Source organism: Triturus cristatus, chromosome 1_2 (assembly GCF_964204655.1).
Source record: "Triturus cristatus chromosome 1_2, aTriCri1.1, whole genome shotgun sequence".
In the NCBI taxonomy this organism is placed as follows: domain Eukaryota; kingdom Metazoa; phylum Chordata; class Amphibia; order Caudata; family Salamandridae; genus Triturus; species Triturus cristatus.
The window spans coordinates 442640029-442656546 of NC_140580.1; the positions used below are offsets into that span (position 1 = coordinate 442640029).

Consider the following 16518-nt stretch of genomic DNA (forward strand, 5'->3'; position numbering starts at 1 on the left):
AATACTTACATTTGGTTTTGCCGAGCTACAATACGAACCCTATTGTCTCGAGTTTTGAGTAAGGAATATTTTATGTGATTCTTACAGCTCAGCTGACTTTTAATTAAGTCTGGGGCACAGTCTAATGGAAATAATGGTCACACATGAGCTTTTCTAAGTAATATTTTACTAGCATACTTTGTGCAGTAGCAATGTGGACATCAATGCATATGTTAACTAAACACTATGTGTGTGTACACATTCATGAAAAGCAGTGACAGTGCGGCAAGTAATGTAAAATCATTTATTTGCTCCTGTATGCTTGCCTTGCCCTACTTTTTGGCGGCAAGTGAAGGGAGAACTTATTAATTACAGATGAACACCGTTGGAATTTAGCATAGATTTACAAAAGAAACAAGTCATCTAGTCTTGCAGCTTTGGGCTATTCTACATTCACTTGTGCTCCTCTCACCTTCCAGGAGAGGTGGAACAGAGAACAAGAGTACAAGAAACAAAAGTTAAGATGAAATTCCAAATATAAAATTGGGTTTAATCAATCGCACTCATTTCCATTAATGCAAAAAGATAAGTCTAAAAATTGTGGTCACACAGCGGACTAATGTGTGATTACAGTCAGCTTCATCTGGAGCCCACAAGCTGGAATGTTCTAGGCCCAAAACAATATACCTAGTTGATCATGCTTTTCCAGACCCAGCCTCTAGACACCTCAGGGTAGATGTGCACTTAACAAATTGCTATAACATAACATACCTAGATGGCTGACTAATATACAGCATGTAAATCAGTAATAGCCCCAAGCTGCGGTGCTGCGGTTATAGGTAAGCATTGCTTTAACAGAAAATCTAGAAGGGGCATGTGCTCTTTATACCAGTGTATACACAAAAGAAGCTACCCAGAATGAAATAAACTGGGGGGTTTTCTAGGTACTTGGTAAAGTACCGGGCATCTCACAAAAAGTGAAGGACTGTCCTCACACACCACCAGGAGTCATGCTTCATCATTGGCAGTCCTCGCTCTCTATAAACTTCGTTTGGTAGAGAGCGGGCCTACACCCGGAGACAGGGAGGCACTTCCAAATCTAAGTGGGGGCCCGTGAAAGTGAGTGATTCTTTAAAAACCAATGTAAATGCCAAAATACATTTATTTAGACAGGCAACTACTTGGTATTAAAAATGAAGAATGGGGGAATAAGTTCACGCACCCAATCATCAAAGAACAGGCAGTTTTTCTGGGTTTGGGAATAACAATGAACCAGGAAGGCATTACAACTACGGTCCACAATAAGACAATGGCTAGGAACAGCCTCCTCCTTTTTGAAAGCTTCCACCCGAAATCCCCCCTGCAAAACCTTCTGGTGTGACAGTTCCTTAAAATTCATAAATTGCTCTTCCCTTGCAACATTTGATGAACAAGCTGAGACACTGGTAACAAATTGATAACTTATCACTACCCAAGAAAATGAATCAAGAAGGCAAGAATAAGAGTGGGAAATAACAACTGAGAGGCACTGCTTAAGAACCAAGAAAAGAAGGACAACAGACTAGTGTGCGTTACTATGTACACCCACATATCAAATAAGGTCCAGAACATCGTACGGAAGAATTGGCAGATCCTCAATGGAATAACTAAACACTGGCCCCAACCACTGTTTGCTTTTTGTGAGATGCCTGGTACTCTACCAAGTACCTAGAAAACCCCCTGGTTTATTTCATTCAGGGTAGCTTCTTTTGTGTATACATGGTAAGGTTAAGGTTGGAGGCCAGCTCACCCTGAATACCCCGTTCCTCTAGTTCCCTCCCCGGGACTTCCCATGGTTAGTGTGTTGCACTCTCTATACCAGTACCTGCTTGCTACTGAGAAGTGCTGATAGACTCAGTACAGTGTCTGCCCATTTATAGCAGGTAAATAAATAATTTCTGTTAGAATCCGGGTTCTCTAGTTGGCACAGGTAGGTACTTGTGACAAGCAGGGAACCTTTCCTCTAGTCAGGGTAAGGGGTTACACTACTAAAACAACCCCTGCTCACCCTCTAGGTAGCTTGGCGCGAGCAGACAAGGCTTATCTCAGAGCGTTATAGGTTAAGCATTGGTGAACACATACAGTAACCAAGTGACAACACTACAAATGTACACCACACAGGTATTTATATTAAAAATAAGGATTCTTTATATAGGATTATCACAAGACCATTAAACGATTAAAAATACACAATACAGTTGCTTAGTTGGTAGAAGATTGCTTAGTTTCTCTTAAGTTCTTAAATGCGACACTTTAAGTCAATGTACCTTAAATGCGACACGCAGGGCAACGAAAGTCTTGCAGCGATGCAGATGCGTTGAAGTTCTTGGTGCAAAAGAAATAAAGACTGGATCTTCCAGGCATTTGACCACCTAGCGAAGCTGTGTTGAAATGCTCGCTGGTGGCGCTACTTAGAACTTTGAAACTCTGGTGAATACTGCTCTTATTTATTTTAAAAAAACGCAATGGTTTTTAACCCACCTTTTTAAGGTTTAACTTGATAGGAGTTGTTGGCACTTTGCACTTTCGGAGCCTCGCTTCCGGCGAGGACGACACCACTTCCGCCGGTTAGCGGTCTAGTGGTTCAGGGGGGCTTATTTAGAAGCATGCTGACGCGCCCGCACAGCGGGCGCGCCGGAGGTGTGCCTAAGGCAAGCCTGTCTGCGCCCGTCCGCGCTCGGGCCGGGCACAGGGCCAGTCCCCCTGGCCTTCCTATACCGGCTAGAAGATATGTCTACTCTGGTAAGGAAATGCATATGTGGAATCATGTAGACAAAGGCTCACATAGTCCTAAATTGTCTCCGGGCACTCTCTACGAAAGTAATAATGTTGTAGACAGAGCAGATTACTTAATATGTAAGGAGTGTTTGACCCCGTTACCAACGTTGCTTAACCTTCCTATCAAACAAAGGGAAACCACTCAGGTCTGGGACAAGGACAATGGAAGGGACACTCATTTGAAATGTATCCTTTTTATTGCTAGATCGCTAGTAAAGCATTCGGTGGAATGTGCTCTTCTTTTGGAGGACAACATCATCAAATTGGCATTTATTACAGAGACATGGTTGGGACAGCACTTCGGGTCCAGACTTGGTGAAAGCCACTCCATTTGGCTTCCACTGTTATTCCCTGGACCAAACTCATAAAAGGGGTGGAGGGCTTGCGGTGATGTATCATGACTCACTGACCCCACATTTCCTACCTGTTTACGATCAAGGATGTGAGGCTCTGTCTTTTAAGATTTTTTCAGCTCTCTATAAGCCTTTTAAAGGGATTTTAATTTATTGTCCTCCTGGAGGGAAGAATGATTTTTTGAACTCGTTGAGTATGATTTTAGAAGAAGGATTGAGCCAACAAACATTTGTTGTGCTTGGAGACTTCAATTTTCATTTGGAAAAATCGGAAGACCCGGATACAGCCAGACTTAATAATATTATGGCTCTAGGAGGCCTTGAACAACTGGTCTCCTCCCCTACTCATACGAAAGGACATACCCTAGATGGGATATTTTCTAATAATTGTGATTTAGGCAATATCTCCTTCCTCCCGATTATCTGGTCTGACCACTTCTTAGTTACTTTCGAACTTAAGTGTGCTAGGAGAGGTCATATTGACTCCAAACATAAAGCATATCACGACCAGGGCCTGGGATAAAATAGATGTCAAACATCTGGAATCCTCCCTTATTGATTCAATGTACACAGCTTCACATGACCCCAAAACAGCATCATGTTTGTACAACAGCTGGATAAGTGATGTGTGTCTCAAATTAGCACCTCCCAAAACATGGATACCGAAAAGGGCCTCACCCACTGCTCCTTGGTATTCAGGAGAGCTTAGGGAAAAGAAATTACTATGTAAACAGGCCGAAAGACTATGGCGGAAGAATTATTCTCTTCCGCCGGTTAGCACTTTGGATCATTTTTCTCCTTTGGATATAGAGGACACTGTGAAACTTATGAATAATATAAAATTAGGTACCCTAGTGATCCTTGTCCTACATGCATTATTAAGCAGATTGCAGATATTACCTGTAGGGCTCTGACACCTCTGTTTAATGACATATTTCTTTTGGGAACCGTTCCTAGCTCTTGGAAAAAAAGCCTCAGTGCTTCCTCTATTAAAAAAACAGTCTGGACCCTAAGGATCCAACTAACTACTGTCCTATCTCCAGACTTCCCCTACCAGCCAAAATGCTAGAAAAAGCTATTAATAGACAACTTAGTGATTTTCTTCAGGCAAATAACTCGTTGGAACACACTCAATATGGCTTTAGAGCCCATCACAGTACTGAGCTGGCGCTTCTCAAGTCCACCGAGGAGATCAGAGAGGTGATGGACAAGGGAGGGAACGCGATGCTGATCCTTTTAGACCTAGCCGCGGCCTTTGATACCGTTCACCGCAAGGTATTGCTCAATCGGTTATCAGAGATCGGGATAGGAGGACGAGCATGGAATTTGCTCTACTCCTTTCTTAAGGATAGATCACAAATAGTTGGACTAAATGGCGATACTTCTGAAACTTTTTCCTTGCCATGTGGGGTGCCGCAGGGCTCATCTCTTAGCCCTACACTTTTTAATATCTATGTGGCACCCCTGGCTGGTATTATTAGATCGTTTGGGTTTCAGCTCACCTCCTACGCAGACGACACACAAATTGTGTTGTCTGTGACGGAGGGAGCTGAAAAGGAAACAGGCGTACGTTTCTCAGATTGCATGGGATCCATTTCTAGGTGGATGTCGGCAAATTGCCTTAAGCTAAATTCAGCTAAAACAGAGGTTCTGAGATTCGGTTACAATCCTCTGATGTGAACACCTGACTGGTGGCCTGACATGCTTGGTCTCTGCCCTACACCATGCAGGAACGCTAAAAACCTGGGTGTGGTGGTAGATGACAAACTCAACATGGGCGACCAGGTGAGCAAGGTGACGTTGGGATGTTCTATGGTACTTAGAATGATCAGAAAAATCAGGTCATATCTATCTGAGGGGTGTCAGAACGGTGGTGACTGCACTTATATTATCACGCCTTGACTACTGTAACAGTCTTTATTTTAATATGCAAGTACAACATCAAAATAGGCTGCAGGTTATTCAAAATGCTGCGGCCAGACTGTTGACCCGGACTCCCAGGACTGTGTCAGTCAAAGGCGAACTTAAGAAGCTGCATTGGCTCCCTGTCCACTTGAGAGCTCGCTTCAAGGCCTTGTGCATAGTGTTTAGAGCTTTGAATGGGACAGGTCCTGAGTTTCTAAAGAATAAGTTCTTCTGGTACATTCCCTGTAGAACTCTTAGATCTACTGGGTCGAAGCTAGTGAAAACACCTTGTTTTAAAAAAGTAAACTGGGGAGGTAGAAGTTTTGTTTACAGTGCGTCTAATATCTGGAATGGACTCCTTTTTGTGCTAAAACTCCTCGGATTTCAGGTTCTTTAGGAAAAGTCTCAAAACATGGTTCTTCTCTCAGTTTTAGTTTCTTGTTAGCGCAGGTTATCAATGCTTAGCGCCAGGACACCGAAAGGTAATCGTGCGCTCTAGAAGTTATAATATCATAACATAACAGATGTGTTACGCTTCTCCGATGTTGCGAGAAGGCTCGACTCCATGCGTCAGCTACAGCGGCGTCACCCTTGACGAGATGCGACGACAGCGGCCTTGGCAGCGGCACTCTTCTCCGACGTTGCAAGACTCTTCCGCTCCATGCGATGCTGCAGCAGCGACACCCCTTCTGCGAGATGCGACGACAGCGGCTCCGACGGCGGCACGCTTCTCCGTGGATGCGAGGCGCTTTTCTGGATGCGGTGCAATGCGTCAACTACGATGGCTGCGATGGCGAGACTCTCCTCTTGATGCGGTGCAATGCGACCGCTATGATGGCTGCGATGGCGACACGCTTCTTCGGCGTTGAGACACTTCCGGAATGATGCGATGCGCTTCCGCTCGATGCGATGCTGCAGCGGCGACACTCTCTGCGAGATGCGACGGCAACAGCTCCGACAGCGGCACGCTTCTCTTCCTTGCGTCGCGCTTCCAGCTCCTTGCGACACGCAGTCCCTCAGAAAGCCCAACAACAGCAGCAGGCACTTCCAAAAAGACTCTGGGGAGCTGGGGGTGAAGTCCACTGGTCCTGGGACTTCGTTCAGGGGGCAAGCTCAGTTCAAGCCCTTGGAGATCTTTTTAAAGCACAAGTTGAAGCAAAGTATTTAGTAGTCTTTCTCCTCTCCTTCAGCAGCAAGGCAACCACTGCAGGCCAATCCCCCAGGTCAGGGACAGTACTCCTCCTACAGCTTTCCCAGTTCGTTCTCCTCTGGCAGAGGTTCTTCTTGTTTCAGCACGATCTGATTTCTTGGGAGCAGGGTCCCAATACTTATACCCCTAATTCCTTTGTTCCTTTGGGGTAGAGGGGCCTTTGCCCTGTCCAAACCAGTTCTTGAGCACTCTGTTGACATGACTCTGCCTTTCTACTCAGGGTGCAGGGCAGAGACATCAGCCGCTCCGCAGGAGGTGGAGCCAGCATTGTGGTAGCCGAGCACAACCCTATTCAGAGCCCAGGTGTACTCCTCCCACCCATCTGACTGCCAATCTTCCTATTAACCACCAGGCTACCTAGCCCTGCCCCTCTGGGTTTCCCCAGCCCTGTCACTCACACAACCAGACAGGCAGATACACCTCATAGCAGAGGCGGGCTGAAATGGTCAGGCAAGCAAATACCAACTTTCTAAAAGTGGTATTTGCAAACACAGAATATTAAAATAAACTTTACTAAAAGATGTATTTTATCATTCTGAGTTCAGGCATACTAAACTCGAATTTCTACCATGTTCCCTGGGTCTGTTAGGATCATAGGATGTAACAATTCTAACAGCCCATTCTGGCCTATGGAGAACAGGTAGTCTTACAATAGTGAAAAACGAAAATGGCTGTAACTCACTATTAGGACATGCCACACACATCAGGGCTTGTCCTACCTAATGCTTACAATGCACCCTGCCCTTGGGCCTACCATAGGGGTTACTGATATGAAGTTAAGGGAATGTTTAGGGACTGGCAAGTGTGTGCACTTACCCAGTCAGCATGACAGTACCAGACTGCACGCAGGTTCTGCAATGGCAGACCTTAGATACATTTTACCAGGCTGCTTTTGTGGGTGGCACAACCAGTGCTGCAAGCCCACCAGCAGCATTTGTATTTACAAGCCCTGGCACTCCTGGTGCACTTTACTGGGGTCTGACAGTAAACCAAATAAGCCAATCATGGAATCCAACCAACATATACATTTTAAATAGGGAGCACTTGCACTGTGGCACTGGTTGGCAGTGGCACAGTGCTCTGAGCAGCCAACACCAGTAAAACACATGAGGCACAGCGACAAAAAAGTGGAAGGGAGACTCACGCCAAGATGCCAGGTCTAACAATTTCTACTTGTTAAGCAGTTTATTCTTGATCCCATTTCTCAATCCAATCACACAGTGACCCACCATTTCATCATTCTGGCTAAAGCACAAATGTGTTTTGCTCCTCATGGGCAGTCGGGTGCAAGAGCACCAGGGAATGGGCATGTGAGTAGTAGTATACAAAGGCATAACTATGAGACTCCTCAGATCATCACATATTGATTTATTTATTTTTTCTCATTCTGGCCTAATGTTTGCACAGTTTTCGTACACATTGCACATGTGTAGAGTTCAGATATGTGTTTTAATGTGCTGTAATCGAGACTAGATCTGGCACACTCATCGCACAGGGCTTAGTTCCGCGTCTCACATTGACTCCTAAAAGTTTCATTTGGACTGTTAGTTGTTCATACCAGAAATTGATCAACTCTTTGAAATTCATTTTGTTGCATGAAAACGTGGAGGACAGCATGGTAGGACAATGTGGTCTTTATAGGTTCTCAACCTCCTTTTATGAGGCTGTTATGAAAAGTGATGTATCATGTGGAAGGTTGTGTACATGAAACTAGTGAATAGTTTTAAATTAAATTATTCTCGAATATTGTTTAGTACATTTGCATTTGTCAAGGAAAGGTTCAACCTCGAAACTCTTGAAAGCATTATATAAGGAAAATTAGATATTCAAACCTTTCTCATTATAAACTGATTTTTCATCTTGTAGATCCATATGCTCATGTGTCCTTTCTCCATCGAAGTAAAACATCAGAAATTGTTCGATCAACTCTGAATCCAACCTGGGACCAAACTATAATATTTGATGAAGTGGAAGTGTTTGGAGACCCTAAAACTGTGATGCAAAATCCCCCAAACGTTGTTATTGAAATTTTCGACAGTGATCAAGTGGTACGTGAATGCTGTTATAAAACTCATCGTTCAAGTATTTGATGGAACACTTTTGCTAGTTACCTTATTTTTGTTCCTTTTTTTATCTAGGGAAAGGATGAATTTATGGGACGAAGTACTTTCACTCCCACAGTAAAGCTTGATTCAGGAATAGATTTTTCCCCTAGACTTCTCTGGTATCCAGTAATAAGTGGAAATAAACCCTGTGGAGAGATCCTTGCTGCAGCTGAGCTTATACTTCGACAGAAGGTTTATACTATAACATTTTTGAAGATATTTAACTTACTAAACCTAGAAATATTATTTGTTATAAATTGCTCTGTGATACAGCCCTACAATTGACCACCATTTTGTTATCTTTAGGGTGGGGCTAATCTGCCAATTCTGCCATCTAAAAGAGGAGCTCTTTTTATGGTGCCTCAGGGTATTCGGCCAGTGGTTCAGTTGACTGCTATTGAGGTAAGTGCCAACACTGTCTACAATATCTAACTTTTACAAATATGACTATTAATGTCTACTGTGGATTCAGACGGAGTGATGGAAATTTGACCCTAACACATTCCTAAAATGTCTAAGTGGGAAATGATCTTCAGGTTCCTCACAAGCATGGCATACTTTGTGGCTTGCGATGTTCCAGTAATAAATTGCACATAAGCTGAATGTGCTGCTTGCACCTGAAAGCCTTCAAATAAAGTCTCTACTGAGTCCAATTTCTTTCTATTTTGCAACATAACTATCCTCCTGGCGGCCTGCAAGCAAAGTTACAGAGGTAACTGCGTATCCTTGTGTATTTATAGAAAGTCTCTGGCACTTTATCCCAGAACCCTTTAACACCCAATAACCCCTTATGACACAGAAATCATGAAATTGCATGATGACTCTCATACCAATAGAAAGGGCTCTCATTGGGACATGTACATGTTCATCAGTTGGGGTCAATTGCACAACACATTAGATATGGTACAGGATATTCTCTAACCACTTCACTGATCTTTGGTGATACTTGGATAATCTTTTATGTACATGCTATTTTCCTACCTGGATGCTCCTCTGTTAGTGATTTGCTCACTGACAATCCCCCTATAGACTTGTGGCAGGGTCATAAACCCCTTGTACATTGCTCTTTATGAACCCAACCACTAGCCCATTCACACAGTAATTCAAGAGGGATTACAATTCTAACAGATCCCTAGCATCATTGACTGCCCACTTGTAATCAGTCCTATTTGCTTGCTAGTGCCGCATTATCCTGTGTAAAGTGAGCTGTAGTAAATGTTTCTTGGCTGTCTCAGTTTATGGGTGGTCACCAGGTTTTGTGCCAGGCGTGGGAGCGTGTGATAATTCAAGCGGACCTTAATGCTCCTCTTCCCTGTGGATGATGTGATTAATGGGCAAAGTGAAGTCAGCCAACAGGGAAGCAGCATGGTATGCGGTTGCTGTGCCACATCATTATTGCCAATGGATATTTTGCAGCCTTCACTGCAGCACCTAATTGAACAGCTCTGCAACTGTAGAAAGGTGGGAAGGGGCAAGTGCACAGTGGCCCACCACTGCCTACCACTCCCTGTAAAAGGAAAAAAATATAACCGCACACAGCTTATGGCAAATACCATTGTCAAGAGTAAGTCCTAATTTGCCGTGGGGTGAAATGCCTGCAAATCAACCAGCACAAGTCTAATCTATCACAGAACTACGTACTACAGTGGACTGCATCAGTACACTGTATCTAATATAATCCTGAATTTTGTACTAGTGTACAGATCATGCATGCCGATCCTCCTGATTGAGGGGGGTGACTATGGGCTTCAGCTGAGCGGAACTGGTATTTTTTAACTCTGAGTATTCACTTCCAGTAACCTAATCCGGCAGGTCATTGTAAAACACTTGCATTACGCTCTCTCCGCCTGCCATAGCGCTTTCTCCGTGCTTCTGACAGGTGAGGAAAAAACCCGCACATTTGTGTTTCTAATATCTGATCCTGCAGCAGCAGATTTGCAAAGCCCCATACATGACCGCATCCCGATTCAGGCCCCAATAGAAGTCAATGGGGGAAATGCATTCTCCCGATTTGATTTTTTTAAAATTAAATCTCCCACTTTTCTCTTCTAAAATATTGGCATGTAGGATACAGATTTATTCTTGAAATGTTTTAACCTAATGTATTTCTCCATGCTGGAAATACAAAGTACTCTGCCCACAAAAATCCTAAGAATGTAGTTCTGCTCTCTTGTTGGAATGAAGAATATTTCTGTGACTTATCATTTTCTCATCTAATGCGTGGTTTTGTTTTATCTTTTAAAGCCATTGAAACTGTTTAATGTCCCTTTGATATTTCCCTTCTGAAGTGTTTTTGTTTCAATTGATTTGATAGATTCTTGCGTGGGGCATCAGAAACATGAAAAGTTATCAGCTGGCTTCCGTTTCATCACCAAGCTTGGTTGTGGAATGCGGAGGGGAACTTGTTCATTCTGCAGTGATCAAAAACATCAAGAAAACACCAAACTTCCCTGGCTCTGTCCTCTTCATGAAAGTGGTACTGTATAAGAATGTAGTAAAGCGTCTATACTGCGACTGCATGAATCATATTTGTAAATCGGCCATTTTAGTACTCTAGCCGGAATATGAAATGAAATCTGCAGTTACATGCCCACATATACTAACCAGTAATTGAAAATCTGGGACTGTGGCAAAATCCGATTGGTGCAATAACAAATATTTTACATTTATAGCTCCTGCCCAAAGATGAAATGTATGCACCCCCAATAATCATTAAAGTCGTAGACCACAGACAGTTTGGGCGGAAGCCGGTGGTTGGCCAATGCACAATTGAGGACCTGGAAAAGTTTCGCTGTGATCCCTATGATGCCAGACAAGATATTGCACCTGAAATGCGAGGTAACTGGGAAGCTCCTGTTTTCGTATCATGTATCCGTACTGCCAGATCTAATTGAGGAGGGCCAGCTTTAGCACTGGTGGCGCCTGGTGTGAGAATGTTGGTTGGTGCCCCCCAATGACCTCCTTCTCCACGGATTCCCTCACTACCACCCTTAAACAGTGCCCCTCTTGTCACCATAACCACTCTCTCTCATGCATTTCTTTTGTTTTATAGTGCCACTCATACCAGTGTAAGCTGTCTGAGCACTTTACATCACATACACATTACACAGAGACAATGAACCATGCGTGTGTAAATCAGTCTATAGGAAATGTTGCATCAGACAGAGCACTACAAGGTGTAGGAGTCACAAATCATGCCTACTGATAGACAGTATAGTTTAAGTGCTTGGTTGGGAGAAGCACAAAATCAAAATTCAAATGTAACACCATGGTTGGGGGTTGGCTTTACTAATAGGAATTTATTTATACCCAAGTGAACCAATTTTGCAATATTAGGAAAATAAAAGACTTTGGGAAAAATCATAACTGTCTGTTCTATACCTTGCAGTTTGCATGCAGCTCTTTGATGATAGTTAATAGCTCACTGTTCTATATTAGGATTTAAAAGTATAAACTGCAAGTAACACAAGCATTGGCATAGCCAATAGGTCTCGCTTTGGGACCTTATAAGTGTTTAGCCATGCAACAGTTGCATAACTAAATACTTATAAGGTCACAAAAGCGATACCTATTGGCTATGCCAATGCTTGTTTCTGTTTATTACTGCTCTGTAGTAATGGCGGCGCACGGGTGCCACCATTACTACATAGAAGTAATAAACAGGAAAAAAAACCCTGGCTCAGGGAGAACACCAAAGCGGCCGTGAAAGTGAGGCGCGTGCGCGTCCATGCACTGTAGCTCTAGGCTACAGTGGTAGCACTTTTTTGAGCCCTCACAAAAAGTCTCGCCTGACCAGCGCATGCGCTGGGTCAGGCGAGACCTAAAAGGGACTGTGACAGAAGCAGTAGCGCACTGACCTATTTACATTGTATGCACTCTGTGATCTGCATGGTACATGTAACTTGCAGCAGGCATTTTAGCCTTCTCCGCTACTTTGAGGAGTCAAAACTTCCATTAGACAAAACTCAGATCTCTCTGCAGCAGGTTTATCACTCACTAGATACTTGACTTTTTAATGGTTGCCTGAAAATTGCTCGAGGCACGGAACGCAGCAGCAGATACTTTTTAAATCCATATTGTAATTGAAACACAGCACCCACTCCAAAGTCAGCGCCCGGTGCCGTGGCACTGATTGCACTGCCCTGGAACAGGCCGTGAATTCAGGGTTCTCCAATGCTGGTCCTGGAGTTCCAGATTAATGCCAGATTTTTAAGATAACTACATTTATCTAAATGGAAATATGCTAAAAATCTGGCATGAATCCGGCCCTCCAGGACCGACTTTGGAAAACCCTGATCTTATTACTGGGAAAATCTGTCCAATAAAACTGACATGAATGTAGTATTCTGCCTGTTAATTGATCTCCTTGTAACAAAATAACCATTAGAAACCTATATTTAGCCCCACCCATTTAAGACTGCTGTACATTTTAGATGCCTTAAACAATTTCATGTAGTTAATCTGCATTTGCATATTGTGAGAAAGTGGCTCTGTATATACTGTTCCTTAATAGGTACAGGGTGTACAGAGTCCACAGTCCCCCAGGGTTGACAGAGGTTAAAGTTAGATATAACCTTACTCTCTAAAGTGGTAGCTTGGTCCAGCAGTAAGGCAGTATCAGAGGACAGTGTAAAGCATTTGTTGTACACACTCAGTCAACAAATGGTCTCACACACTCAATAACTGAACTCTAGGCCATTGGTTTATATATAAAAAATATGCTTGTTTTATTTTAGAACCAACAATTGGATTTAAAATATACTTTCTCAGAATGATATGCTTTATATAAATACTTTTTCAATATGCAATTGACTTTTGTAAACAGTTACAAGTGGTTGCAATAGGCAACTCTATTTTAAACACAACAATGCATTGAGCTCAATGGAAATTTCAAGTTATTTGCAACAGATTACTTTTAGGATTACTTTTGGAATTCCAGGACTGGATCCTAGATTCAGTCCTGGGTCAGTACTTAGAATCAAGTGATGAAAGTCGACTTAATTACTGTGATGATTTTTAAACAATATTTAGCTATTTTAAAAGTTGACACTTAGAAAATATTTCAAAGAAAACAGTCAATGATTCCCTATGGAAGAAAATGTAAGTTGCAGGTACAGTATGTTCTCGTTACTTTTGTAATCCAGTACTGGGTGCCTAGACTCGGTACTGGGACCTTTATCCAAAACAGGTGAGTAATTACGTTTTCAGATATTATATGATTTTTAAAGAATATTTAAAGATTGCAGAAGTGGACACAGAAGAAATTTCACAGAAAAACAGTCAATGATTTCCTATGGGAGAAAATTGGGTTACTGGCAAGTACAGTTGTAAGTATTTTTCAGAGTCAGTGCTGGGCACCAAGATCCAGCACTGGGAGCTCACCTAAGAGCAGGTGAGTATTTTTGTTATCGTTACTCGGCTGATTTTTGGTGAATATTTTAAGATTTGAAAATTCCACACTTGGAAGAAATTTCAGGAAAAAGCCAGTCAATGTTACCGTATGAAGAAAATAGAGTTATCGGATTAAAGGTAAGTACTCGACTGGCAGACTTGAGGTTCTGGGCATAGACTCAGGGGTCCCCCAGGGTCAGGTAGGTACCCTCAGCGACTCTAGGGCGGCCGGGTGCAGAGAGAGTTAGGCCCAATGTTATCCTATGAGGGATAGGGGGGGCCTTGGTTGGTGGCTGCTGACTAGCAAGCCACGCGGCTGTGGGAGCTGGGCTCCTGGTCACTTACTCAGGGCATGTGGGGGAAGTAGGTAGGTGTAGAGGTTGCACTGCCAGGGCCACTCGGGCGGCTGGGTGCAGGGTGCTTTTGAGCCCTCGGGCGCTCAATTGATTTCAATGGGAAATCTCCGGTTTAGAAAAATACTGCAAGCTCTGGGATGAGGAATCTTCAGGTGCCACCACCACTTCGAGAGGTAAGTTGGATGATAGGTAGGTACCCCGGGATTGGGCACAGGGGGCCGCGGGGCGCCGCGTGCAGGGGTTCCTTTTGGTGTCGGGAAATCTTGCCCTCTGTTGATCGCGGTTGGTGGGGCACCTTGTTCTGAGGCTGCAGGCTTCTTCAGGAGTGTCGAGGTAGGTCCTTGGGTGCCGGACTCGGGGTCACAGTCGCCGTGGGGGTCGTCCTTGTGGTCTTTGTTCACTCCGGCACTGGCCAGGCTTGGCTGGTGCAGAGTGTCCTGGGTTCGCGGTTCCGGGCTGCTGCCAGGGATTAGAGGTAGGTTTTGAGTAGAGCCTCTACTCATGGGAGTTCCAGGTGCTTAGAGCCAAAAGGTAGCCAGGTCCTCCGGGGTTTGTGAGGTTGCTGGCCACAAGAGGTGCCGGGATGTAGCAGGAGCAGGTTCAAGGGTCGACAGGCCAGTAGGGCTGGGACCAAAGCAGTTGGTGTCTTTCTCTTCTTAGCAGCTGCACGGCGGGTCTTCTTTCTTCTTGCTCTTCTTTGTTTTTCAGAATCTGGAATCTAAGGAAGGAAGGTTCAGGGTGCCCCTAAATACTAGATTTAGGGGCGTTACAGGTAGGTAAAAAGCAGGGACCAATGGGTCCCTGCCCTGGGGTGGGTACACCCCCTATCCTGCCACTCTCCTGTGGGAGGGGGGCAGTAGCCTAGTCTTGATTGGGCAGGGCCTCCCATCTTCAAGATGGCGAGCGCCCAGAGATGTGCTTCACCTCGCCTAAGTGGTGTGGTTGGCAGGCTGGCACATCCCCTGTCCTTATTTGGGGTTTCCGGCCAGGCTTCCCGCCAGAGTAGGGGCAGCAAGTGGCCTGGGGAAGCTCACAGAGGCGGCATGTCTTTGAAGCTTTCCCCTGTCCATCCTGGGGGAGGAGACCTAGCACCTCGCCCAGGATGTGCATTGTTGCAGGCCCAGGAGAGCGAGGGCTCTCCTACCCAGGGGTCCAGCAACATGTCTGCTGTGTGGCAGCCTAGGCAGCCTCCCAAACCAGACGTGGATTGTAGGTTAGGTTTCAGGGGGCATCTCCAAGATGCCCTCTGGGGTGCTTGCTACATTAAATCCCACACTGGCATCAGTGTGGGTTTAATGTGCTGAGAAGTTTGATACCAAACTTCTCAGTCTTCAGTGTTACCATCATGGTGCTGTGGAGTTCGTGTTTGACGAGCTCTCAACACCATATACTCTTAAATGGCAGCACTGCACTTACAGTGCCCAGTAATGGACCTGGGTACTGTAGGGGCACAGGGCTCATGCACCTGTGCCCACACCACTGGCATAGGGCACCCAGCTAGAGGGGTGGCTGATGTATGCCAGGGCAGTGTAGGTGGTGGGCATGGCACACAGGGATGTGTGCCATGTCGACTCTTTGTTTTGTCTTGTACCCAGACACTCAGCCTGCCAGGGCAGTGTGTGTTAGGGTACAGGGTCTCTAAGGGTGGCACAATGAGTGCTGCAGCCCTTAGAGGCCTTCCCTGGTCACAAGGCCCTGGGTACCTAGGGTACCATTTACCAGGGGCTGACATGTGGCCAGGGTTTGCCAATTTGCGTTTGAGGTTTTTAGGGAAGGAACATAGGCCCTGGCCACCTGATTGGCAGGAGTCCAGGGCACACTCAGTCAAAGTACATTCAGCAATTCAGCAAAAAGTGGGGGCATATCATGCAAGAAAGATGGCACTTTCTCACAGACCTTAGACAATGGGAACAGGAAATGGTGGAGTTAGTTAAAACACAGAATAAGGAATACATCTTAATACAAACTTCACAAGGGTTAGAGATGTATTTAGATTTTGTATTTCGCTCTTGGGTTAGGACCCTAGATTGAGAATAGGGATTATTAGGTGGCAGTTTTGCTTTTTTCTTGGGCAGTATGACTACTTATGTATTTTTCTCTGCCTGTGTGATGAAAGCTCGCTGCAGAGTATGCTCCACATTGTATTCTCCTGCAGATTTTTCTCATGTTCAACCAAGTTGGGGAGAGGAGTTGGCCTAACGGCTAGGGCGCTCGACCTCGGACCTAGGGAACTGGGTTCGAGTCTCGGTAATGACGCTGTACAACCTGCTATTCTGGGCAAATCACTTAATCTCCCCATGCCTTACAAAGAATGAATGTGTGTCCTAATGTAACGTAACTGGTGCTATGTAAAGCGCTCTGATACCTGATTGGATTCGGGACATGTTCGCGCTATATAAAAC

General features: G+C 44.6%; 1 protein-coding gene across 5 annotated transcripts in view; it reads left to right on the forward strand.

The window, feature by feature from the left end:
• Positions 1–16518, forward strand: part of MYOF (myoferlin) — a 591005-nt gene that overhangs the window by 421858 nt on the left and 152629 nt on the right. For all 5 annotated transcript variants that reach the window (XM_085606131.1, XM_085606127.1, XM_085606128.1 and 2 more), the window contains 5 exons: positions 8131–8312; positions 8403–8561; positions 8676–8771; positions 10684–10845; positions 11042–11207. In XM_085606131.1, coding sequence (XP_085462257.1) covers positions 8131–8312; positions 8403–8561; positions 8676–8771; positions 10684–10845; positions 11042–11207 — 765 coding nt within the window. The remainder of the gene's footprint in view (positions 1–8130; positions 8313–8402; positions 8562–8675; positions 8772–10683; positions 10846–11041; positions 11208–16518) is intronic.